General features: G+C 44.7%; 2 protein-coding genes across 5 annotated transcripts; both read left to right on the top strand.

Annotated features, from left to right (window-relative positions):
* Nucleotides 1–2,003: 2,003 nt before the first annotated feature.
* On the top strand, nucleotides 2,004–17,171 carry LOC125507812 (exportin-4 protein). 3 transcript variants are annotated; one of them, XM_048672321.2, is made up of 32 exons: nucleotides 2,005–2,287; nucleotides 3,003–3,090; nucleotides 4,239–4,347; nucleotides 4,442–4,540; nucleotides 5,021–5,063; nucleotides 5,671–5,742; nucleotides 5,833–5,928; nucleotides 6,032–6,265; nucleotides 6,334–6,517; nucleotides 6,670–6,781; nucleotides 6,871–6,957; nucleotides 7,163–7,301; nucleotides 8,228–8,318; nucleotides 8,439–8,501; nucleotides 8,590–8,699; nucleotides 8,804–8,911; nucleotides 9,202–9,275; nucleotides 9,761–9,836; nucleotides 10,142–10,360; nucleotides 10,785–10,856; nucleotides 11,255–11,326; nucleotides 11,420–11,484; nucleotides 11,568–11,670; nucleotides 11,733–11,864; nucleotides 11,983–12,126; nucleotides 14,298–14,405; nucleotides 14,490–14,540; nucleotides 15,175–15,252; nucleotides 15,337–15,450; nucleotides 15,985–16,181; nucleotides 16,304–16,373; nucleotides 16,484–17,171. In XM_048672321.2, exons 1-32 carry the CDS (start codon nucleotides 2,201–2,203, stop codon nucleotides 16,670–16,672), a joined length of 3,486 nt encoding a protein of 1,161 aa, XP_048528278.1. In that variant the 5' UTR covers nucleotides 2,005–2,200; the 3' UTR covers nucleotides 16,673–17,171. The 3 variants fall into 3 exon arrangements, with proteins under 3 accessions (XP_087374820.1, XP_048528278.1, XP_048528285.1); XM_048672328.2 differs by having other exon boundaries at nucleotides 8,807–8,911; XM_087518694.1 differs by having other exon boundaries at nucleotides 2,004–2,287; nucleotides 11,255–11,484.
* A 1,148-nt stretch (nucleotides 17,172–18,319) lies between these two features.
* LOC125507836 (putative methyltransferase PMT3) lies at nucleotides 18,320–23,805 on the top strand. 2 transcript variants are annotated; one of them, XM_048672352.2, is made up of 8 exons: nucleotides 18,320–18,505; nucleotides 19,361–19,726; nucleotides 19,823–19,987; nucleotides 20,312–20,494; nucleotides 20,633–21,227; nucleotides 21,857–21,969; nucleotides 22,054–22,274; nucleotides 23,024–23,805. In XM_048672352.2, exons 2-8 carry the CDS (start codon nucleotides 19,475–19,477, stop codon nucleotides 23,343–23,345), a joined length of 1,851 nt encoding a protein of 616 aa, XP_048528309.1. In that variant the 5' UTR covers nucleotides 18,320–18,505; nucleotides 19,361–19,474; the 3' UTR covers nucleotides 23,346–23,805. The 2 variants fall into 2 exon arrangements, with proteins under 2 accessions (XP_048528309.1, XP_048528319.1); XM_048672362.2 differs by lacking the exon at nucleotides 18,320–18,505 and adding an exon at nucleotides 18,853–19,271.
* The last annotated feature ends 775 nt before the right edge of the window (nucleotides 23,806–24,580 follow it).

Here is a 24,580-nt window from a genome sequence, read left to right on the forward strand (position 1 = left end):
CGTGACGGTCACCGCGCTAATGGACTGACATGACTCAGGTGGTTAGGTTTGGTGGCACCCGGGATCTATCCACATTGATGAGAGAGGAGGGTGATCAACGGAATAGCGCAGCTGCACTTTGTAGTATTTAGGCCAACTCCACCGCGCGACCCCAAACGGACGTCCGGATTGGCCTGATTTTGTCCCTTTGGGGCGCCGATGGGTTCGCCCGTGTCCAGTTTTGTCAGATGGTCGTGCGTGCGCCCACCGCGCGGCCGCACCCCAAATCGTGTCCGGGATGGACGTGAATAAAAAATAAATAAAACTAGAATGAAATAACTAAAAAAAGTAAATAAACGCATTTAAAAAATATAAAACATATATAGGGGTCGGCACAAAACGGCCCAGTTTCCGCGGCCACTTAAAAGGCCCAGTTTCATAATTGACATATAAAAACAAAATAAAAAAAACGCTTCCGACGCGCTCCTGCCGCGCCCGTCGGTGCCGTGGCCGTCGCCGTCTTCACTGACCGCCGGTGTCGTCGTCGTCGCTGACGGGGTCGACGTAGGCCGGCGGCGTCCACAAGTGGACCAGCGGTGCGTGGTAGACGGGGGCGGGCTGGACGGCCGGAGGTGCCTGCACCACCTCCTCCCGTGGCGACGCCTCCCGCTCCGGTGACCGCGCCGGAGTGGGGCACCAGTTCACGCCCATGCCGGCGGCCATCTCCGGAGTAGTGCAGGATCAGCCCCACCCCTGGCCCAGCAGCTGCTGGAACGCGGCCACTGGCGGCTCCTCCTCGGGGATGGCTACCTCGCCGGCAGCGGAGCGGGCCGCCATCTCCTCCAGGCCCTCCCATTGCCGCTCATCGTGCGTGTACATGGAGTCCTCCATAACACGCGCCATGAGACGGGCCTCCTCCTCATCCATCATGCGAGGAGGTGGTGGTGGCGATGGAGACGGCGAAGGCGACGGCGTGGGCGTGACGCTACGCACCCGCCTACGCCCGCGCTCCTGGGGAGTAGGCGCTGCACGCTCCTGTCGTGGCCGCCGCGGCCCCGTCGAGGTGCCGGCGAAGAAGGACGCGCACCTGGTGTCGTGCTCGTCACGAAACCAGATGTCCCAGAGCCCGGAGTCGGGGGCGTACCTGGGGTCGTAGAAGAGGTCGTCGGGGAGGAGGCGGTGACGGCGCTCGATCTCCCTGCCGCGCGCACGGCCGCTCGTCGGGACCGGCGGGATCGGGACCCGGTCGGCGGAGAGATGCCGGTCATTGGGGAGATGGACGTCGCTCCAGGGGAGCGACGTCCTCGTCTCCCAATAACGGCGGCACACCGACGAGCGGACGTAATGCCGGTCGCGGCCGCCGGCGGACGTGGGCGCGATGGAGAAGGCGGGCGGCACGAGGGCCCGGCGTGGTGGCGATGGCGAGCCGCGGCGGCGTCCCGACGAGGAACCAGCCTCACAGTCGTGTTTGCCTTTGCGGCCCATGGCTGCGGGCGGCCGGCCAGCGAGGTGTTGGCTAGGGTTTGGGACGGGGGCTGTCGGGTTTCGAGGAGGCCGCGGGATGGTGTGGGGCAGTGTGGACGACGACCCGTCCACGCTTCCCACTTAAAGAAGGACGACGACCGTTCGACGTGCGGATGACAGGTGGGGCCGCCTGCTCGTGTGCATTCATGTGGGCGGGTGGGAAGTAGGTGGCCGTCTGCCACGCGGCCCCGACGCGGACGAGACGCGCGTTCGTTTGGTGTCCGTCGCGACCAAACCCGACGCAAGTTTGCGCTCGAAATGGGTCGGCCCGGACACAAAAGAAACAAGATGGGTCCGGGCTGTCGCGCGCTGGTCCGCCTCCTTTGTCCGTTTTATCCCAAACGGACGGGGCGGACAGCATAGGGTCGCGCGGTGGAGTTGGGCTTAGGATCCTATATACAAATATATCTAAAAATTCCTATAGAATCACTTTTTGACCAAACAAAAGCCCTAAAAAGCTATAAACATTTCGATTCCAGTTAAATTGATTAATTATACTCGTCGCCTCTGTTCCGCCCCCAAACCCAAGGAAAACCATCATCAGCCGCTCTCTCTCTCTCTCGGCTCTCCACTTCGGCCTCCGCCTCGCTCCCACCCCAAATTCCTCCACGGCTGGCGGCCTGAAGCCCTAGGCCACCGCCGGGACCCAAGAGCAAGCATATAGACGCTGCGATCGGAAGCAGCAGTAGCCGCCGCCATGCAGGGCTTCCCCGGCGGCGTCCCCGATCCGCAGCAGCTCCAGGCCACCATGCTCGCCATCGAGCAGGCCTGCTCCCTCATCCAGGTCAGGGCCCTCTCCAGCTCGCTGCTGCGGACGCTCACGACGTTATCGCCCTGCTAAATTCAGCGTCTCTGCCCCTTCCTGCGGCTAGCGCTCTGTATTTCGTCGGTGTCTCTGTAGATTTGGCCCGCATGTGGGCAGCGGGCTTCTGTTCGACTTTGTTGTGCCTTGGCGTCGTTTGATGGAGGAAGTGCTTGGTTCGCGCAGATGCTGTGGCATTTTGTCTTTCTCCTCCCTGAACCATCGATCAGTGCTTGCTGCGCGCTGCTGATCAGTGTTCCCGTGCGGATTTGATGAGGGGATCCTTTTTGTTTACTGCGTTGTCGACGAGGATTAGGTGCTTTAGAGTTAGTTGCTTAATTTAGGGGGTTTGGCGCCTCTGAATTATTCAGTCAGGTGAGATATTCTGATGCCTCATCGAGTAAAGCAACGGCACAGTTCAGCTGGCACCGAAGTTTATACTGGTCTTTAGCGAGAGTTCTTACAATTGGTATCGGGGCTACTAATCGGTGTTTCCGTGTTGATCTGGCGAGGGGATCCCTTTTAATTGCCACTTTGGTGGTTTTATTTCTTGCTATTATAGATTTTGAGTATGTGATTTCTATGGCAGGGGACATTGAATGAGCATAGAACCATTTTCCTTGCTATAGATGTTTCATCCATTTTCCATGAACTTTACTCAGGAGACAATCTTTTGACGTCTGCATGATTTTCACAGGTGCACATGAATCCGGCTGAAGCGGAAAAAGTTCTAAGTTCACTCCATTCATCTCTGATGCCTTATCAAGCATGCAGATTTATTCTTGGTATGCTGTTGTTTAGCTGCACACATCAAAGAACTGGAATCAATTCTCGATAAGGCTTAAGATATCCTCAATTTGGATGTGGATTGCTGAGTAGGACCTAGGACTTCTCATATCAGCAGGATTGTCCGTCTATGTAACCTTTGTCCTGTACAGTTTTTCTTTCTTATGATTTAAAACAAGAATCAACTGAAACAAATGTTGCAAATGCCCCCATCTCATCTTTAAATGCAGTTTGTAGACCAACTCATAGATTCATCTGTTAGTTGTTTTTCCTGTGATTAGCTTATGCCAGCTGTACTTGCACTTTACTATTTGAGTAAATCTAGTGACCATTAAAGTGAATTTATCTAGTGGGAAGAGAGCTTATTTTGTTGTGTAATGGCAATCCAAATTTCTGAAGTTGTGAATCTCTAGGTGTATATGTTTCTCGAGTTGCCCAGGGCCATTTTGAGAATATGTCTATTATCATTCTTTTTAATAAAATACTCTGTTTAAGCTTTATGTAATTTTTTGCTGGTTTTGTGTACTCTGTAGTTTAGAAGGACAGGCCTGGTGCTGTGGTGAAGTACTCCCCGCTTGTGCCAAGAGGTCTGGGTTCGACGTGGCCGCTCTGCATTGCACATTGCAGGGATAAGGCTTGACTCGTTCCTTCCCTAGACCCCACTTGGCATGGGAGCTTCTAGCACTGGGTTTGTCCCTTTTTTTGTGTACTCTGTAGTTCCCTAGAAATGCACTTGTCGTGTAATTTCTGAAAGATCTTTGGTCTCTGGAAACTATGCTAACTTACTACTTAGTGATCTAAACACTCTTATATTTCTTTACAGAGGGAGTATATCACTTGCTAAGAAAAGACTCAAGTCAAGTCGGTGCTAGTTGGCTTGAAGTGTCATACCAAATCAACAATAATGTGAAACTAAAATGAACAAGCTGGGGTCTAATTGTATTTGTGTGTAAAATTGACATTACCAATCAAGGTTGTCATATGCATATTGTTGTTTCAATGATCAAAGTAACTAATCTATCCATGTTTCGTCCAAATCTAAAGAAGTTTATATAATTACAGGGGTACATAGTGACATATATTTCTATTATGCCATTTAAAACCTTGGTCAGTTGAAATTAACAATTTTCCTCTATGATTCTCCCAGAGACATCCCTAATGCCAAATGCGAGATTCCAAGCTGCTGGAGCAATTGGTGATGCTGCAATAAGGGAGTGGGGAATTTTAACAGATGACAACAAAAGAAGCCTAATACTGTGAGTTTCTGGGGAGTTTTTTAAGCTTGTATTTAATGTGCGATGATTGCAACAAAAGAAGCTTGTGTATAATATAATTCTCCTAATGTTGTAGATATTGTTTGAACTACGTTATGGAGCATGCAGGTTCCCCTGATGGCTACGTGCAATCAAAAGTTTCTGCTGTGGCAGCTAGGTTACTAAAAAGAGGCTGGTTAGTTTTTTACTTTTCTGCTTACTACTATGCCATGGCACTATGCCTCTTTGTACTAGCATCTTCGTAGTCGTACCTTCTATTTATCTGTTTATTTGTTGCATAAATATCCATTTGTGCATATTTTTTCGTTCATTGGGTTGTCGGGTTGGTTATGATTCTTTTTAGAGTGATGCAGCCTTCGGAAAGAAGAATTGGTGCAATAAGGGACTGAATACTTATATATTCTTGCTAGTAAAAAAAGTTAGCTATTTAGCTTATGTCTGCATCAAGAGTTATGGTATTTGGGTGGTTGGGTTGTACGATATCATCCATGATGATTAGATGCAAAAAAGGTGTCTATTCAAAAGCATGCGTATATAGATAATTATTTTATTTCAGTTGAATTTTCTGCTCTATAGTGTGCTTCAAGGCAATTGACTGTTTGAAGATTTGACACTCAAAATTTAGATGTTTTCATATGGAATACATGCTTTGCAGGCTTGAGTTTCCGGATCAAGAAAAAGGTGCTATCTTCTTTGAGGTATAATTTTCGCTGAACAGTTAGACAGCTACAGCCTCATCAATTGTAGAGCCTAAGTTTTTTGGCTTTCTATGGTCATGGGTTTTTCTAAACGGGAGACATCCAATTTCATATTTTTATAAATTGGCAATGCTGGACTGAAATACATGTACAGCAAGAAATTGAAATAGGTAATTTGGTATAACTCATACGTGGGCCAGCAAAATTATATTTTTGAAAGAAAACAGTAAGAGTATCCTACTTTGCATATTCTTGGGCCAGCTAAGTAGACAGTGATGTATAGCCTAAGCTGTTTGGCTTTTGGCAATCGTGGATCTCTCTACACTAGGGACATCCAAATTTCATTTTCTCATAAATTGGCAACGCTGGACTGAACTATATGTACAGGAAGAAATCAAAATCGAAATTGGTATAGACGGTTAGATGGATGATTGAGATAGTGTTTAATTTCACCCTCATAAGCAAACATAGAGCTTTCAGTCCCACTAGTATTTATTGGTTGCCAAATCTATGTTTTATTTTTCATAATTGTGTTATGTATTAATTGTTTGTCTTACAATTTTAATCATTTAAATTTCCCATTCGTACTGTTTGATACCATTTTCAGGTTGAACAGTCCATCCGGGGCATGCACGGGCCTAATCGACAGTTTGCTGGGATCAACTTCTTAGAAACCTTGGTATGCTGTTCATGTAGGCTGTTGTGTTTGCTTCTCTGAATTTCTTGTCCTTTCCAACTGAGTCAGAATCAAATTTCATGTTTGAGCTAGGTTTCAGAGTTTTCCCCTTCAACTGCTTCTTCTATGGGCCTGCCTAAGGAGTTCCATGACCAATGCCAATTGTCACTTGAAGTGAAGTTTCTGAAGGTGGAACCATATATATTTTTTTTCACATGAGAATAATGTCGGCTATGCCATGTCATCTAAACTGCTTTTATCATTGTTCTAATGTGCCATTTCCTGTTGCAAGGACTTCTATTGCTGGGCACAAGCTGCTGTATTCAATACCGCAGACAAAATCTTGAATTCAAATGTAACTATACCCGAGGAGAAAGCATGTTCGGCGGCATTGCGCCTCATGCTTCAAATTTTAAGCTGGAGCTTCAAGCCAACTTTGGAACATGAGAATTTAGATGCCAAAATAAAATCTGGTTTGAGGAGCGATGCCATAAATCTGAGGAAATTCGAACGTTCATTGGTGAAGGTACAGTCTTTGAGCTATTTACATCTTTGCTCAGTTCACCTGATAAATGGTTACATTTTCTATTGTAGCCAGGGTCTTTGTGGACTGATATTCTTATATCAAGTGCACATACTATCTGGGTTTTGAACTTCTATACTACCCTGCGTCAGAAGTACTCGTATGATACACTATGGGGTGATTCTCCTATTGCTGTCTCTTGCAGACAGCTCATAGTGCAATTATGCTCCTTGGCAGGCGCTGTTTTTCCTAATGGTATGTTGCATTTCAAATACTCATTGTTTGTTTATGTTCCCATGTTGTACAAATTTGATGTTCATGAAAAGCTGCTTAATGTTATCTCAACCAGCAAATGAGCAAAATATGTTAATGATCATCTCAATAACTTCCTTTTCCTCTGTTTTCAGATAATGGAGATGCACAAATTGAACACTTTATGCACATACTATCCGCTGTTATCTTGTGGATTGAACCTCCGAATGTCATTGCGGAATCAATTCGAAATGGAGGAAGTGAAAGGTTGTGCAAGAACTATGATCATGATCTTCCTTGAATCTGAGCAAACATTAAGAAATATTGATGGGAATTATGATTTAATATTTGTGCAGTGAGTTCATAGATTCTTGCCATGTCCTGCTTTCAGTGGCATCTTTGACTAGTAGTTCACTTTTTGACAACCTCCTGAAATCGATAAGGTTAGTTATTGCACATTTTTTTCTTGTTCTTTTTTATAAGGCAGCACATTGTAAGTTCAACGATTATCTTTTGTATCAGTAAACACACAATAGATTGAAAAGTCACTTCTGTTAGTACCTTCAAGCTTCAGGGTTCTGTTCATACCATTTGTTTACCAGATAGGATTTGACTTACTAATTTCTTGTAATATGGACTTGCTTGCAGGCAATATGGCACAATTAACCTGCTTTCTGCTTTGACATCCGAAGCTGTCAAGTCTGTTCTGGATAACCAGAATGAAGAAGAAACATGGGGTTCAGATGCTCTAGATATATTGTTAGAAACATGGAATGTTATTCTGGGGGTATTGTCATTGATCTGTGCTTCACATTATTTGTATACCTTTTTATGCAACTTCCTTAATCTAGTGCTCATTCCTAATCTCCGTCCAATATTCCTTTGTGATATGGTTGTCGGCTAGTGATGATGTTTCTTTTTCTACTTGTTAGTCACATATATTATTCCAATGAAGTTTATGACTCCGTCTTCTAGGTCCACACAAGATTTTTTTAATGTTTATCGGGCATCATTTGCCGCCAAGTCTTTCCCTGATCAAACGCAAGTTATGCATGTTAAATTATGACATAAATCCTTTTTGTTCAATGTGCACGTTAGAGCAGAGAATTTGACCACTGTGATTGGTTATCACCTGTTCATCACTTAGCAGCACTGAGGAGTTATTTTTTTCACGGGAAAGAGGTTAGAGTGATAATTGTATTACTCTTTAGCATAGCTTAATGCTTTGGTATATGCATGTTTGTTTGGTAAAGGTATGTGCATGTTTGTTTGGAAAGACTTTGGTATATGTACTTATATGGAAACAGTAGCATCTCTTCCCTTGAAAAGTTGGCAATTGTATGTGCTTTACAATTTACTTGACTTTGTAGAGCGCATTCCTGATTATGTATAAGATACAAACTCCCTGTCGGCAATGTCATAGCATATTCCCTTCCGATAGGGAATTAAAAGCTGCTTGATTGTTATCGATAATTTCCTTGGCACCATGGGGCATGGAAGTGCTTGGGTTCAGATTTGCTTGCTGATAAAAGGGCTTACCTTATTTGGTACATCGAAAACGAAATTAATTATCACATGATTTTTATTGAACACTGTCCAATATACATAACGAGAGTAGGTACTTCGGTTGGTTAATATAAGCCATTCTGCCATTTTATTAATTATAACCATTAATTACTGCATAGGATTCATTTCAATCATGTTTATACACAGGAAGCTTGTGCTGATAAAAGTCCTATGTCAGCTGATGGAGCACTTGCAGCTTCAAATTTGTTTAAGATAATTGTGGAGTCACATTTGAAGGGTACAGACCTTTTCATTTGAAGTTACCCTCGAAGACATTGATACTTATGCATAGAGAGTACTTCATCTGCTGTTCTCATCTCCTGCTGCATACTGACTGCACTTCTTTTCGTTTACGTAGCTGCTGCTGATTCTGCATTTGAGGATAGTGACGATGCTGAATACTTTCATGTTTCTGTTTCAAGTATGTTGAATTTCTTAATAAATACTTTCTATTCCGAGCACCCTCCTCTTTGGGAATCCTTATACTAATGAAGTACTGTTTGGTCCAGAGCGTGATGAGCAGTTGGCCTTGTATGCTCTGATTGCACGAGCAGCTGCTGACACCACCATACCCTTTCTTGAGCAACTATTTTCTGAGCGATTTGCACGGCTAAGCCAGGTCTCCTTGTTAGCTTCATCTTGTGCCTTATCTTGGTTCAAAATTACCTATGTGTTCCTGCCATAATAACCTTCCTTCCATGATATGTGTAACATTGTTCTTAGCAGAGAGATGTCGAAAATGATCCCACTCGAACATTGGAGGAGCTGTATTGGCTGTTGCTGATTACCAGTCATGTCCTAACTGACTCAGGCGAAGGAGAAACACTGCTTGTAAATAAATCAAAGCTTCCTTCTTTTTTACTTGTGTTTTCAATTTTTTATAAACTATTTGCAGTTCCATCTTCTTCTCATAGTTCCTGCAATCGTCAAATTCAACTTGTGTTAGAGGCTTCAGTTCTTATAACATATGGTGCTCGATTTATCATTACGTATATTGTATAAAACATAAAATGCTGCACTGAATGCACTGTGCTCTTACATATTATTATTGTGTTTATTCCTATCAGCTAAGATAAATATCATAACTCTCAAAGTTTTCACTATTAGTTATTTTTTTACAGATTCCTGAAGCTTTGCAGGCGGGATTCACCAATGTAGTTGAAGTAGCTCAACATCCTGTAGTTACGTTGTCATGGTAATAATCTTTGCCTATTGGTCACTTGACAGAGCTACCTGTTTGGTAGAAAACGTTAAACTGCTGATCTTATACCTGTTAATGTATATGTCAGCAACGTAAGAATTTCAGAACCAGTTTTGATTTATGAAAAATGCTAGCTCTGTTATATAGTATAGAAATATTTGACACTGAGTCGCGGTCCTAAAAATTATATTTCCTGTTTTCATGAGTTATAACACCAAATGCTTTACCTATTATGCAACTATATCTATCATTTAATTAAATTTTAGAAATAAGTTAAAACATCCGCATGGCCAAGGTAAGACAAGGCTTCTATGGTATTCAGAAGCATATTTATTAAGACCTCACATTAAATATCTGTGTTTTATAACCGGAATTTTTATCCACTTCATTGGTAATGTAAATTTAGGCTTATCTGTCCAAGATTTAAGCTACTGGGATTGCGATACAACATGATCTGTTGACTCTCTTTGTCTATGTAGGTCTATAATAAATTTTTCAAGGCAATGTCTAGACCCAGGAATTAGAGGGAGGTACTTCAGTCCCCGGCTCATGGAGGTACTTTTTTGTACTGTTACCTGTCACCTTCATCTTATTCTATTTCCATTTTTGCTTTGGACGAGAGTTATACTATTATCTTGCTATGCACAGTTCGTTGGACCTGTTATTTCCATTCCCAAAGGTCGTAAGTGTTTATGTTGTCTTTAAGGGATATTATTTAGTTTACTTATGTACTACAAGTACTAATATATCTCATCTTGCCCGTCGACTTTGTATTCTTTAGATAGCTGTTCTATACATTTTTGGACTTGTCGTTTTTTAAGACAATGAACTTCCCCTAACTTGTTTGTGGTTGTTGGTAGGCGGTGATTTGGTTCCTGGCCAGATGGGTTGCAACCTATTTAGTACCGCTTGATGTGAGTAGAGAAATTGACAGTGTGGGTAGACATGGATCCCAGCATTCTAGAAAATTGCTAAACAGTTTTGCGTGGGACAATAACCAAGGGGAGCTTGTTCTTGATTTTGTTGCTCTCATGTCAATGGTGGCACTTACTACATATCAGGGCGAAATTGAGCTGCAGGTAACCTTCACCTTTACCGATCAACCTGCAAGACTGCATAATTTTGTGTCTACCCGTGCGTGTACACTTGCATGCCTATATGTTTTGCCGTGTTAATAAATAATAACTACTGGTGACAAGCCTGTGCAAAATTTAGAAGTGTATGATGTTTTTGACTTTTCATTGTCTCTGAGATGTTAGTTCTAACACAACTTTAATACTATATAAGTATAGTAGTTTGTTCATTTTTCATGCTTTCAATGCTAAATACCAAATATTTAGAAACATTTCCAAATGGCAAGAGGTTTAATTTTGAACATACCTCCAACAACAGTGACAGAATTTGTGAGTAAAAGGAGTATTTGTTATTGAGGGCTCACATGTAAAAATCATCTTTCTGCTGTGAAGGATATCCCTAATTTGTTGCTTTGTTTCATGTTATCAGACACTTACATGCCAAAAACTACTTGCTTCAGTTGTTCGACGGAAACACACATGTGCTTATGTTGTTCAGTTGGTAAGTCCAAAATCCAAGTCCACAGCTACAACCTATGTTATCATACTAATATTTGCATGCTCTGTAGTATTATGTTGCACATGGTAAAAATGTTTGTAGCATTTCTATCACCATAGGTATAGTGTGCTTGTTTTAGCCAAACGTCCCTTGGTGCAGGTTGTAGATTCTTTTCCTCCTCAGCATACCATTGAATAGTAATAGTGAGAGTGGATTCTACGCTCGTATAAGTGGATGCACCTCAAGCTACCTTTGTTGTCGTTGGTTTTGCCGAATCTGTCATGGCTCTAGAAGACTGGCAAAACTTGGCAATGAACCCTGTGATACTATTAACATTTTAACAAACGTCCCCCCCTCCTGTTTTCTCTTGCTTCATGTTTCATGACACTATACCTTCTTAGGACTCATGGCGTGACCTTACAAGGGCTTTTGCAAGTGGGCGTTCTTTATTTTCATTGAGTGGACGTTTACAGGTAAGTGTTATATGCACTCACCATGCAGTTTTAACTTATGCTTTCATTTGTGAAGACCTTATGCTTTTGTTACTACTTACCACACCTTCACAGAGATCTCTAGCAGAAACACTTGCATGTGCAGCTTCCTGCATCAAAGATCCCGAAGCATCTGTGCAGTAAGCCCTTTTGAGCTGCTGTATGTTATCTTATAATAAATAAATATGTGAGATTTAACAGAGCCTGTGTTGGTTTGACAAAGGTATTTGAGAGACCTCATGGGACCAGTCGCAGGATGCCTAGTAGAAAATGCTAGTAGGAGTGATCTTAAATCTGTTGCACATCAACCAGATGTTATCTACATGGTGAGTATGCATGTTATTTGCTTTAAGCTCTTTGAGGCTAGTATAATGGGAAATAACTGTAGGTCTGTTGCCTATTGGAACGGCTAAGAGGAGCTGCTAGAGCTACTCAGCCTCGCACTCAAAAGGTTCTGTTTGAGATGGGTCATACTGTGATGAACTCACTCTTGACTCTTCTGGAGGTGTACAAAAATCAGGTATTGTAGCTCATCTATTGATGCATCCTATCAATTATTTTTAGATAAAATCATATCACGCTTAGACATGTGAATTTGAACCTTGAAGATCCTAGAATAATTTTTCTTATTTTTTTAGTCTGAAGTCGTATACATGATACTCAAGTTCGTGGTTGACTTCATTGATGGTCAAGCTGTATTCCTGGATGGTAAGGAGACATCAGTTTTGATGAGCTTTTGCTTACATCTGCTCCAGATATACTCCTCTCATAATATTGGAAAGGTAAGAACAGGAATTCTTATTACTGTGTTATTCTGTGCCAGAAAATTTTCTCCACAATGATGCTGCTAACATTCCTTTTTCTCAAATACACACGCGTGCATGTTTAACAAGGTGGTTTGTGTTCACACGCCTGCTCCATACATTTTTGCCATGTTTGCATGGCACATGCGGCATGTGCCCATTGTTGTGTTGGGTCGGATCTTTTGCTTCTAGATAGAGCACCATTAGAGCTAGCCTATACAAAAGGATTGGCTCTAATCCCTATCTATCCAAACATGCCATTAGGGAAGGTTTGGAAAAGGGGATTTGCTTTGGGCTTTTCATATGTAGTTTTCCCTCGAAACAGGCTTGGTCCCTGCTTTATAATATAAATCACAAACGGCCGAATCATACAAGGTGATGAGGAAATCCTCTTGCAAAGCAGGTCAAAATTAAAAATGACATCCAGGAAAGTAGCGAGAATGCCACCAGCCCAAAGCCGAGCAAGAGAACAGGAGTAGCCAGATCCAACACTAGGCAACTGAGACTACCAACCTGGGTTGAAACCGCGCCTCACTGCACCGTACACGCCAAGCTATGGCCGGAGAGGTCCGCCTGCCCTCTTGCTCCAGGCCGCAGAGCGCCGATCCTGCCAACGGACAGCGAGGACCGAGAATGGTGACAACAAGGTCATGTGTAAAAGGTAGGAGGCCAACGAGGCCACCCCATGCCACAATCGAAGAAGCTTCACACCAGGATCAAAGCATGCTTGAATACGCCGACGAGCCGCGACTGGTAGGCACCTGAGCTTCTAGGAAGACACCCGCAAGAGGGAGACGACACAATGCACCGCAGTCGCTGAGCCTAAGAAGATATACAAGGGTTTTCGCCCGGAGCCCTGACATGGAGAGGGGACCTACAACGATGCCCCCAAGAGGGATATGATACTCGTAGGCATCGCCGGTGACGGGGCGCGGAGCTTTCGCTCTGAGCCTCATCCTTGACACAAGGGGTACCAAGGTCGCCACCCAACCCGAGGGGAGAACTGCTGCCGCCAGCTCGAGGCCTCTAGACCAAGACCGGAGGCCGCCACTGCCAAAGCCATGATAACACCAGGATCACCCGCCACCACTCCCCTCGCTTGCTCGCCGTAAAGCCATCCGCGCAGCCTCACCTTCCGGGGCCGCTGCTCTGGCATCCAAGGATCCACATCACCCCACCAACCTGACATCCAGATGACACCCACCCGAGCAGCAACAAGGGTCTCCATCCAACCCTAGATCACGCCACCTACTGGACCTGCAACACCTCTGCAGCGCCCAAATCTGGGCTGAAACGGCCAGACAGCGGCACATGAGTGGACGGACGGTGATCGCAGCCCGCCTGGCTGCAGTCACCACACCCAAATCCTCTCCTACATGCCCCCAGACCCGACACCCAGCCAGGCAGGGGCGCTGCCGCAGCCGGAGCCTGCCCACAGCCATAGAGCGCGAGAGAACGAGAGATCGCAGCCCTCTAGCCCATGGCCCCGACCTCCAGGGATAGCACCAACCCGTGGTGAAGGGAGCCAAGCGCCGGAGGCGCCACAAGGTCGCCCCGACAGGGAGGGAGACCGGAGGGTGCCGAGGTGGCGAGCTTCTCACCCGGGAGGGCCGGATGTGGGCCTCTGCCTACCAGATCTGGGGAAGAGGCGCCAAAGGAGGCACTGTGCGGTGCTGGAGGAGGCTTCATGCTACACCGGGCAGCCAAACTCGACGAGGACGGGATCCACATGGGGGAAGAGAGGGAAGGAAACAGAGCCTTGGGGAAGGGGCGCGAATTGGGACCAGGAGGCGGCGGCGGGTCACCACCTGACGCCTGAGGAAGGTGACGCGGGGGCAGGAGATCTGTGTTTGTTCTGTTTCCAGATGGTAGTTAAAGGGAACAAATTGTCAACAATCATTGTGCTATTGGAGATAATGTGTGAGGACAGTAAATATTTGCATACGCTCATCAAATTTATGTTACTTACTGCAAACTGACAAAAAAGCCTTGTTGTGGCCAATGTAATATGGACCAAAGCAAATGAGCTTCTGTTTTTTTCTAAACTTTTGTGATATATCAATGTTAGGGAGTAACTTCCCGACAGTGCAGTTGCCATCAATGTTAGAGAGAATGTTCTATAAGACTTGCTTATTGTCTCTTTTGCCTAGGTAATGCTCTCGCTTTCTTCAACTCTGCGAAGTGAATCACAATCCGAAAAGTACAAGGATCTGCGTGCTTTGCTTCGGCTTTTAACAAATATCTGCTCAAAGGATTTGGTAACCTTCACCCTTTACACCCTGTTGTGTATTGTCTGTTCGAAGATGCCCCGGATGACTAAGTGACACTGTTGGCAAATGCAGGTGGGTTTCTTATCTGATAGCAACATTGAAGGCTCCCCAGATATTGCAGAGGTACGTCGTTTGATGTTTTTCCAGTATTTTCTGCTTCTAAGAAAATTAACTGTACATATTGTTGTGTATAGATTGTTTACTGTTAGCACTCGTGGTTACTGGTCACCTTTAGGAAATTCCATAAACAAAATTGTCCACCTCTGCCATCGGTAGCCAACTCTATTTACTTGTCTCATGATCACAAAACCACAGAACAATTTGGTCAGATAGGTAACCAATATGCCAATTAACGTTTACTTACAGTTATGCAATTGGAGCATTGCGAAGTTTTTAAGTGCTGACCTGTCTACGGGCTTGCATTTGACCAGCAAGAAATGACACAGCTGGGACATCCTGGACATGAACCAGAAATATGGCCTTGAAGAAATCCTTGTTAAATTCAAGGCTATGTATCTGTGGCTTAGCCCCCAATTAGACACATGGTTGCCATACATCTGCCATGTCTTGAACCAGAAACATTGAGGTTATTGAAGGAAAGTTTCTGTAGGAAAAATACTAAAAGCATTCTGGTTAAAGAACATTTGTCATGTCTTACTTTAACCATTTAACCAGGGGTATTCAGTTGTCCACATCAAGAGTTAACTGCATTTACTACTTAGTTAGTTTGAAAATAACTCAAATGTTACTTTCGCAGGTCATCTATGTTGGTCTTGATATTGTGACTCCCTTGATATCTTTGGATCTTCTCAAGTACCCTAAACTAAGTCGTGATGTAAGTTTTTTTTTTCTTTCCATTTTTCTTCTAGTATAATATAATGACAATCAAATGATACTAAGTAATTTGGTTTCTTTGCAGTATTTTGTACTTATGTCACACTTGTTGGAAGTGTACCCTGAGAAGGTTGCTCACTTAAACAGGGATGCCTTTGGAAGAATTACTGGTAGTCTTGAATTTGGCCTGCGTAATCAGGCAAGAGGATCTTCACGTAACTGCATTTACTGCTTGTCCTACTTTTGCTTAAATTTTCAAATAGCAGCAGTACTCACTGCAGTGAGCTACTGAGTTGGTAGCAACTGGACCTTGCTTGGTTATATGGCGTGCGTACATACCCTCTGCTACCAATGACTCTTGCATCTGGATTCTCTATGAACCTACGCTCAACTTTCTATATCTTTCTGATTTGCTACTGTGAGCACCTAAATGTGCAATCATTCTTGACTGATATAAGGTGATCAGAGCAAGCCTTCAGTGTATTGAAATCATGGAAAATGTGGTGTATGCTATAAGATGACTGGACAGAACTTCTGTTTTCTGAAATGCGATATAACTGGCAAATTACAATGAATAATCAGATGTATTTTTGCCTGCCACTTGTGATGTCTACAAATATTGTTTGATCTATATAATATGTGAAACAATTGCCATTGCCGTGCATTCTGTATGTTGAAATACAGTCTATATTCTTCAGCTGATATAGCTAGGTTTGTGTTTTCCATGTTGCAGGATGGCGATGTTGTTGAGAGGTGCCTCACAGCAGTAAATGCCCTTGCCTCGTACCATTTCAAAGAAAGATTTGGAGGCAGAGGAGGGCTTGGCTCGCAGGTTATGGAATCTGAAGGATCGAATGGCAAACTTCAGGAAAGCATATCAAGTCACTTCTTGAGGCTTCTCCTGCAACTACTTCTGTTTGAAGATTTTAGGTGAGCTCCCCACGTCGACATTCAGTATAGATTTAGGATCCTGTAACTTCATTTTTTTTCTTCATATTGTTCCATTTACCTTATTTGTTGTTGTACATATCTGATATATGCGACTCTTGCAGAATGGAACTAGCAGGTTCTGCTGCAGATGCTTTGCTTCCTTTACTTTTTTGTGAACAGGAGTTATATCAGGTCCTTTCTCGCCACTTATCTAATAGGCTAACAGTTATCAGATCAAGTACAATACTAAGGCTTAATTTTTGTTATTTTGCTATGTGTTCTCATCACGTCTCCCTCTGCAGAGACTGGTCCATGAGTTGCTTGAGAAAGAGCAGAATCCGACTATAAAATCAAGGCTGGCACTTGCTTTCCATAACCTGACAAGTTCAAACAATCTCTCAAGCACCCTTGACCGGCCAAACAGGCAGAAATTTCGGAAAAATCTCCGGGTTTTCTTAGGCGAGGTCTCGGGCTTCATGCAGATAAAGTAGATGGGGAGTGACATGAAAGCATTGATGTCTGGTCGATCCCCAGAAGTTTTTTCTCCATTGTGGCAGAGTCCATGTGTGGCGGAGCCATGAGCAGGAATTCTGGCGTTAGAGGTCGAAAACGCATTCGCCGTTGTGTGTTGAAGGGAGTTCAAACAGAAATGACAGGAACATGTCGACGTGTTCCAGGATCTGTGTCTGGCTGCATTTGGCGGTGGAGAATTGGACGCCCTGAGATGAGATCGTCGTGTAAATTTAATTGGGTCTAGATGTAATCATACAGAGAAGGCGGACATTTTTTTTAAACGGAGAAGGTGGTCATTTTGTTGCGACTGCTCAGATGGAACAGTTTTTTTCTCCCACGTGTATGGGAGATACAGCTTAGAAGAAGCGATTCGGCACCTTGTGGTGCGTAACTTTTGCCCGTCGGGAAACGTGAGACACTGGGCCTGGGGCCTGCTTTTGCAATGCTCGATTTTTACTGGACTCCTGTGGGAACCAAGCTGTTTCGTGTAAAATGTCTTCTTCCAGAGCAACTGAACAAGCACATGGTGTCGGCGTGTCGCTGTAACCAGCTGGGGCTCACTTTGAGCATCGGAGCCCTAGAGTTTTTTTCCTTTTTCTTCTGGCCAGGAACTCACGAGCGAAATGACCAGCAGTGTTGTGGCTAAAAGATCTTCAACCTTCACGCACCAAATTTGGGTGGGTCTTTATGGGCGCGCCATAACTCCCTTGGACATGAGGCCCCGTGTGTCGCTGGCATTTGTGGATTTTGGTGACCATTAGCTGTGTGGATCCCATGGACTTCCGTCGAGCAAGCTGTTGCGTGTCGGTGGCTGCATGCCCGTGTCGGCGCGTGGATGGATGGATGGGTAGATCTCTGATCGAACATTCTGTGCGTAGAGTGTGGGAATGTGGGATGCACGTGATATAGAAAACCAATCAGGCATTTTGCCCGGAAGCGGTACATTCTCGTAGTCGGCAGCCGCGTGAGTATCCCCTTGCTCGGCCGTGGCCAGTTTGGGTTTCCTCCGGCTCGTTGCACTAAAAGTCTTTCCTTACAACTTCTTGGCAAAGAATGAAAGCGCAGCATCTCGAGGAGCAAAGTCCATAGGAAAAAACAAACGGAAACGAAAGGAAAGACTCACGTGACAAAGCTGATTGATTGGCCATACGCGCATCAGCACTGCAGCACCAGCAGCAGGACAGCGAAGGAAGAGAGAAAATAATAATGATATATCCCTTCCCCTCCCTCCCATTGGGTCGGCGCCGACAGAGATCTCCCCTCTAAATCCCCAACGTTAATCGTCTTATAAAAATGACCCCCACAGTACTACTACTAATCTACTACTACTAGTACTAGAATACTAACCACCTGGGACATGTGGTTAGCAAATTCAAAATTCACACAGTACTAGAATACCAGAATAACATTTTTTCCCCGGAAAAAAACCGTCAAAAAAAAGAATAACAATTATTATCCGTCTCGCTCTCGCGCATCTCGGCACGGGAGGGACATTCCCTCCGCTTAACAGCGTCCCGTGTACCGCGGCGTGTTAGTTTAATCTGCAACCCTGCTCGCTAATCATCTCGCGGATCTTGTTGTTGCTGGTTTCATTAACACGCGCCACCAAGAGTGCAGACCTGCCCCCTCTCTCTCCGCGTTCGCTGCCCGCCTCTCACCCCCTCCCACGCTCCGCCCCGCAAATCGAGGCCTTCCGCTGGCCCTCCTCACCCCCGCCCCGCCCCAGCCAGCCAACGGAGGCGACGAGCGCCCGGCCCGCGGCGGCACTCCCCCGCCCGCCCGCCCGCCGCCCGCGCACGGGATCCGCGACGGTGCGTTGCTACCCCCCCCCCCCCCCCCCCCCCTCCCTCGCATTCCGCTGCCCCCTTACCCCCTCCCCCCCTCGGTCCAGCCGTCCATGTCGCTGCCGCCCGGCGGTGCGATCTGGCTGCGATGCCCCACGCGAAAGGGAGGGAGCGGCGGGCGCGGCGTGGGTTTCTCGCGTCTGGTGGGATTCGCGCGCTGTGCGTGCGTGTTGGGGTTTTTGTGCTGGTTCGTTTCTGTTGTCCCGTCTGTTAGGATTTGGTTGGTTCGTCTTTAGCTGCTTCGTAGTCGTCGCTGCAAACCCTGGGGATTTTTAATCCGCTGCTGGCCTCGCGCCGGACGCACTCAGCCAGCAGCCACTCCTCCGCAGCCAGGCCGCAGTGCCCGTCGCTGTCTCAGTCGTCTCCGCTGGGTCAAACCGAAGCTCTTCTTACCGCCGTATGCTCGGCTGCCTAATCCAACTGCGCAGAGAGCTTCCGTGCTGGCGAGCCGAATTCCAAGCCCGCTTCGTGGGACTGGAATCGAGACCACGCCGCAGATCGGAAGCAACCTGCCAGTCAAATAGCTCGGAAAAAGGGGAGCTTTGTTTAAAGTACCACTAGTGCTCATCTTGCCTCTTTGTGATCCGCCCCCCACTTCACTCTTTACCACCGCCGCCCGTTTGCATACTTATACGGGCTTCGGTGCGAGCATTTAATTTGTCCCAAGGGTTTCTCTTCTTAGCAGGCTTCCAGCTTCGTCTCGTCCCCCCTTCCAGTGCATATCTCAATTTTGGTTCGGTTGCTTGAACTGTACTGCGGCTTGCTGCTACTTTGTTATACCATCTTATTGTTGGTCTCATGGCTTGTTTTTGCTTTCTGCAGATCCGTGCGCCCAACAGAACTAGGATTTTTTGTGGTCCTTCATGAATCTTGAGGACAGTCTATACTAGGGGGGCAGTAGGGTACTACTACTGCTAGGATCTGGTATCCTCCGAAATGAGGGGGAGAAATGACGGGGGGCAGAGCAAGAGGCCCGTCGTGCTCTTCTGCGTCATGGTCGTGTGCCTCTGCCTCCTCTTCCTCTATTTCTCGGGCTCCAATGGGCAGGCTGGGAGCGCGGCACTAGAGTATGGCACCAAGTTTTCTCGCTCGCTTGGGTGGGGCAGCGATGGAGATGGCGACGATGGCTCAGAGGAGTCGATTTTTGGGACTGGCGATGTAAATGACGTTAAGCTCAAGAGCTTCCCGGTGAGTTCAGGACCAGCAACCAGTTGGTTGTTAACAGTCTATACATACATATATGATGATAATTCTAAAGGTTTTTTCTTTTGCTTTGCTCCGAAGGTATGCGATGATCGGCATTCTGAGCTGATCCCCTGCTTGGATAGGAATTTGATATATCAGATGAGGTTGAAGCTGGATCTAAACTTGATGGAGCATTATGAGCGGCATTGCCCTCCTCCTGAGAGGCGATTTAATTGCCTGATTCCACCGCCACATGGCTATAAGGTCACTAGATTATCCTTTCTTTGTTTTTTCTTGTCTTCTCCTTGCCTTACTTTGATAACGTCTCCAAGCTACAAAGTTGCTGGAGTTGGGTTCCTATACTCACCATCTCAACATATATCTTCAAGCTGAACCACTTAATTTTGGTGATTATACATTATGTGGTCAAGCTGTCTTCCGCATGTAGATTTAGGTTTGATCATGGTTAGAATTTTGCCTGCTCTGTAGCTGGACAATCTTGTTACCTTCTCCTGACCTATCAAATTTGTACTTGTGTGAGATAGTTCTGTTTAATTTGATTCGTGCTAAGCCACATTAGTTTTGCAGGTTCCCATAAAATGGCCAAAAAGTCGTGATATAGTGTGGAAAGCAAATATTCCTCACACTCACCTTGCAAAAGAGAAGTCAGACCAGAACTGGATGATTGATGCAGGCGAAAAAATTAAGTTTCCAGGTGGCGGAACACATTTTCATCATGGAGCTGACAAATATATATCAAGCATTGCAAATGTAAGTATGTTTTAGCTTCTTCACAGTAATGCTCTGCTAAAGATACGCTACACATATTTGAGCACCATGCCCTGTGAAGCTTCACTTTTTTTGACTGTAAGCTTCACTTTGTGATTCATTTCTTCTACTATCTGACAGATGCTAAACTTCAAAGATAACATTATAAACAATGAGGGAATGCTTCGTACTGTACTTGATGTGGGCTGCGGAGTGGCTAGTTTTGGAGGATATCTTCTTTCATCGAATGTCATAGCGATGTCTTTGGCACCAAACGATGTACATCAGAACCAGATCCAATTTGCTCTTGAAAGGGGGATCCCTGCTTATCTTGGTGTTTTGGGAACAAAAAGGCTTCCATACCCCAGTAGATCGTTCGAATTAGCCCACTGTTCTCGTTGCAGGATTGATTGGCTTCAGAGAGATGGAATTCTTATGCTTGAACTGGACAGATTACTCAGGCCTGGAGGTTATTTTGCTTATTCATCTCCTGAGGCATACGCACAGGATGAGGAGGACCGTAGAATCTGGAAAGAAATGAGTTCCCTTGCAGAAAGGATGTGCTGGAAAATTGCAGAGAAAAAAAACCAGACAGTTATTTGGGTCAAGCCTCTGAACAATGATTGCTACAGGAGCCGGCCGCGTGGTACAAATCCACCTCTATGCAAAAGTGGTGATGATCCAGATTCAGTATGGGGAGTGACAATGGAAGCTTGCATTACTCCATATCCAGAACGTGCGTATTTATCCTATTCCAGTTGTAGTTTTTTTTACTTTTTATTGCTTATCTACTGGCTGAATACTTGATATATTGTCATCTTCCTTCTCTAGTGCTTGTGGTACTTCAAACTGGTCGGCTTGTGAATTGTTCCATGGGTGTTGTTTGCTGCACGTTAGATTACTGTTGTTGGAAAAGAATTTGAGTGACAGGAAACATTAGCTATGATTTATAGTCACTGTGTGCTGCAAGGATGCATCTTTCCGTTTTGTTTTATCTAAAAAAAGTGTGCGCACACACATAAGCACACACACACACACTTGTCAGTACTGGTAAACAAAGGATCTTCAGTTTGGGTTGTTTCCTCTTTGTCCCTCTCACCATGCTTCCCAGGAATGTTGGAATTTGGGAATTAAAGTAATAACCAAAGTAGCATTTGTGTTAATTTGTGGTTTCATGGAGGTTTGGTTATGCTAACAGGTAGGATGGTTTATGGTCATTAGTCTTGAAACGATCGAATCATCCCTGTACTCTGTCAGCAGTAAAAACATGGAGATATATACCATTTCTTTTCTTCCTTTTTCCTCACGACATTTTGCAGCTAATTTACATCTCAAGTGAAGTGACAATTGATTTAATATTTGCAGAAATGCACAGGGATGGGGGAAGTGGATTGGCTCCTTGGCCTGCTCGATTAACAACCCCACCTCCTCGTCTTGCAGATTTGTATGTTACAGCTGACACATTTGAAAAAGATACGGTAAGTTGATCATATTATGTCTTCATAACTTCAATTATGTCCAAATAATCCTTCAAGGATCTTAGATGAAATGTCTCCATGCAGGAAATGTGGCAGCAAAGAGTAGACAATTATTGGAATTTATTGCGCCCAAAGGTAAAACCAGAGAGTATTAGAAACATCATGGACATGAAAGCAAACTTTGGATCATTTGCTGCTGCTCTCAAGGAAAAGGATGTATGGGTGATGAATGCTGTGTCCCATGATGGACCAAACACTCTTAAGATAATCTATGACAGAGGGCTCATAGGCTCTACACACGACTGGTATGCTTCAATTCACATTAGGACTATGGTTTTGTTAGATTTTAGTACATAGAAGGAGATTTTGATCCTCGTATCTGCAAGGCATTAATAGGGTTTTATGATGGAAACAGTACTGCTACCAACCTTCTTAATCATTGGTTGAGCTTCTCATGTGCCATTAGAACATTAAGGATAAAACCCTCATTGCTTTGGCAGGAAATATTCCTTGCTAGAATTTACCCCTGGTATTGCATTGTGTCACCTCAGTAAGTTCGAGGAAAGTAAACATTGTGAGATCAGTAGGTCTATTATGCTACTTGCCAAGCTTTCATCTCAGAATATGTTGTTGCTATCAAAACAAATTGGTTAGCTTGATGCGATGGTAGTTTAACCCTTTGCCTTTTTTCCTTTAGTGTCTTAATTTTTTTAAGCTGCAACAGTACACCTTGTATGTCGCAGTTCAGCAGTTCCATTCGTTGTATTCTTGTGCGCTTACAGTGAAATGACAATAAAGCCGTAGAGCTCGAAGCCGGAAGCCCTTCTCTAGGTTTTCAAGAAATAGAATCACTTTCCAAGATACTACGGAAATGGAGAATATATTGTTGAATAAAAAAACCATTTTTCTGGATCAGAGTGTAGTGTCCATGATTTCTTTGCAAATGTTTATTTTCAATTACTGCAGCTTTCTCCCTGCAGAATTATATGCAGTTTGTACCGTTGCTGGCCGGTTTGTTAGGCAGCTGTATTCAAATACAATAATTTGTTTGCAGGTGTGAGGCATTCTCTACTTATCCTCGAACATATGATCTTCTACATGCGTGGACAGTCTTCACCGACCTTGAGAAAAGAGGTTGCAGTGCTGAAGATCTGCTCCTTGAAATGGATCGTATACTCAGGCCAACTGGTTTTATCATCGTGAGAGACAAGGCCCCTATCATTGTATTCATCAAGAAGTATCTCAATGCACTTCACTGGGAGGCAGTAACCGTTGTGGATGGTGAGTCCAGTCCGGAATCTGAGGAGAATGAAATGATACTCATAATCCGGAAGAAATTGTGGCTACCAGAAGCAGGTTCACAGGACTCGACGTAATCCTTTGGTCCGAGTTTCTTTGGCATCGTCAGCATCTGCAGCTCAGGAGCCAAGAAGCGAAGGCTCAGTTGCTCCCTCCAAATTCGTGATTCAGTATTGCTGCTCCAGGAGTAGAATTCCCAGTCCTACTATCCACGTGAAGATAGAATGTTTCTCAGGATATGGCAAGTATCCGGAAGGCTGAGCTCAAGCCCTCTCTCCTTTTGTTGTCTCCACAGATACTGTAATCGTAAGTTAATGTTTGTTCTCTAGCCTGGTTAGGAAATAAACCTTTTTCTTGTTGAGCTTCAGTTAGGTGCTTCCCGTCCATTTGTTGAAGCGGCGTTAGTAAACAGATTTGGTGCTTATTGTAAGAAGATTCAACTGTAAACATATTTTGGGGAAATGAGGTTTAGCTAGGGATAGTGGCCTCAAACCACCAAGGAATGTATACCTGAAGAATGTGGTGCTTCTGAAGTTCTGTCTGTTCCCCCTCTTGTCTCTTTCTTAACCGATAGAGCTAGCAAATACAACACCGATAGACGCTGAAGAGAGAATAGTAGAAAATCAGGAAACGCTTGTGACAGAAATTACCCCCAAATCGTCATTTGTTCACATTTTTTTCCCTAATTTAAATATTTCTTTCACATTTTTTATCCCCAAGATTGATGCTTGTCACAAAAATTACCCCCAAATCGACATTTGGTCATATTTTTACCTTTAGTTTAAAGATTTGTTCCTCATTTTGCCCTAGTATGATACAAATTACCCTCAATTTTACTTCTATCCCAATTTGCTGTCGATTTGGCATGCCATGAACTCAGTTTTTTGGCCATTGGTTTTGTTTCTGTTTTTTTAATCATGAACCGGTTAAACTCCGGTGCACCCAACGGGGCCTGTGTTTGTGCCCACGAGGTCTGGACGCGCCAAACTGGTTTGGCCGCACCAGGTTGTCGCGCCCTCTTCGCGTGGCGGAGAAAGGGCCGCGCCTGGTCATTCTTCTTTCGGTATGTTATTGAGTCAAATACACTGATGGTACATCAAGTTGCATAGGATGATCACTTTAGTGTCCAAAATTGAAAAATACATAAAACTAGTGCTCAAACTTGCCTCGCGGTGTAAATACAGTGTGAAATCCGTTTGTAAACGTAGTCGGCGCCCGGGGTGCCACCATGTCACCTAGCCCACTGTCACTGACCGGGGCATCACATTTTTGTGAAAGAAACCCCTGAATTAGTTCCAAAACATATGTAAAT

This window comes from Triticum urartu, chromosome 1A (genome assembly GCF_056163025.1).
Source record: "Triticum urartu cultivar PI428250 chromosome 1A, HENAU_Tu73, whole genome shotgun sequence".
NCBI lineage: Eukaryota > Viridiplantae > Streptophyta > Magnoliopsida > Poales > Poaceae > Triticum > Triticum urartu.

Excerpts from the sequence above, each read along its gene's own strand:
- LOC125507812 (XM_087518694.1), top strand. The coding sequence starts at position 2,201 with ATGCAGGGCTTCCCCGGCGGCGTCCCCGATCCGCAGCAGCTCCAGGCC. Across the intron at positions 5,743-5,832 it reads TCAACTTCTTAGAAACCTTG|GTTTCAGAGTTTTCCCCTTC; the intron begins GTATGCTGTTCA and ends TGTTTGAGCTAG. Across the intron at positions 8,319-8,438 it reads TGTGGAGTCACATTTGAAGG|CTGCTGCTGATTCTGCATTT; the intron begins GTACAGACCTTT and ends TCGTTTACGTAG.
- LOC125507836 (XM_048672352.2), top strand. The coding sequence starts at position 19,475 with ATGAGGGGGAGAAATGACGGGGGGCAGAGCAAGAGGCCCGTCGTGCTC. Across the intron at positions 21,228-21,856 it reads CATTACTCCATATCCAGAAC|AAATGCACAGGGATGGGGGA; the intron begins GTGCGTATTTAT and ends TAATATTTGCAG. Across the intron at positions 21,970-22,053 it reads ACACATTTGAAAAAGATACG|GAAATGTGGCAGCAAAGAGT; the intron begins GTAAGTTGATCA and ends GTCTCCATGCAG.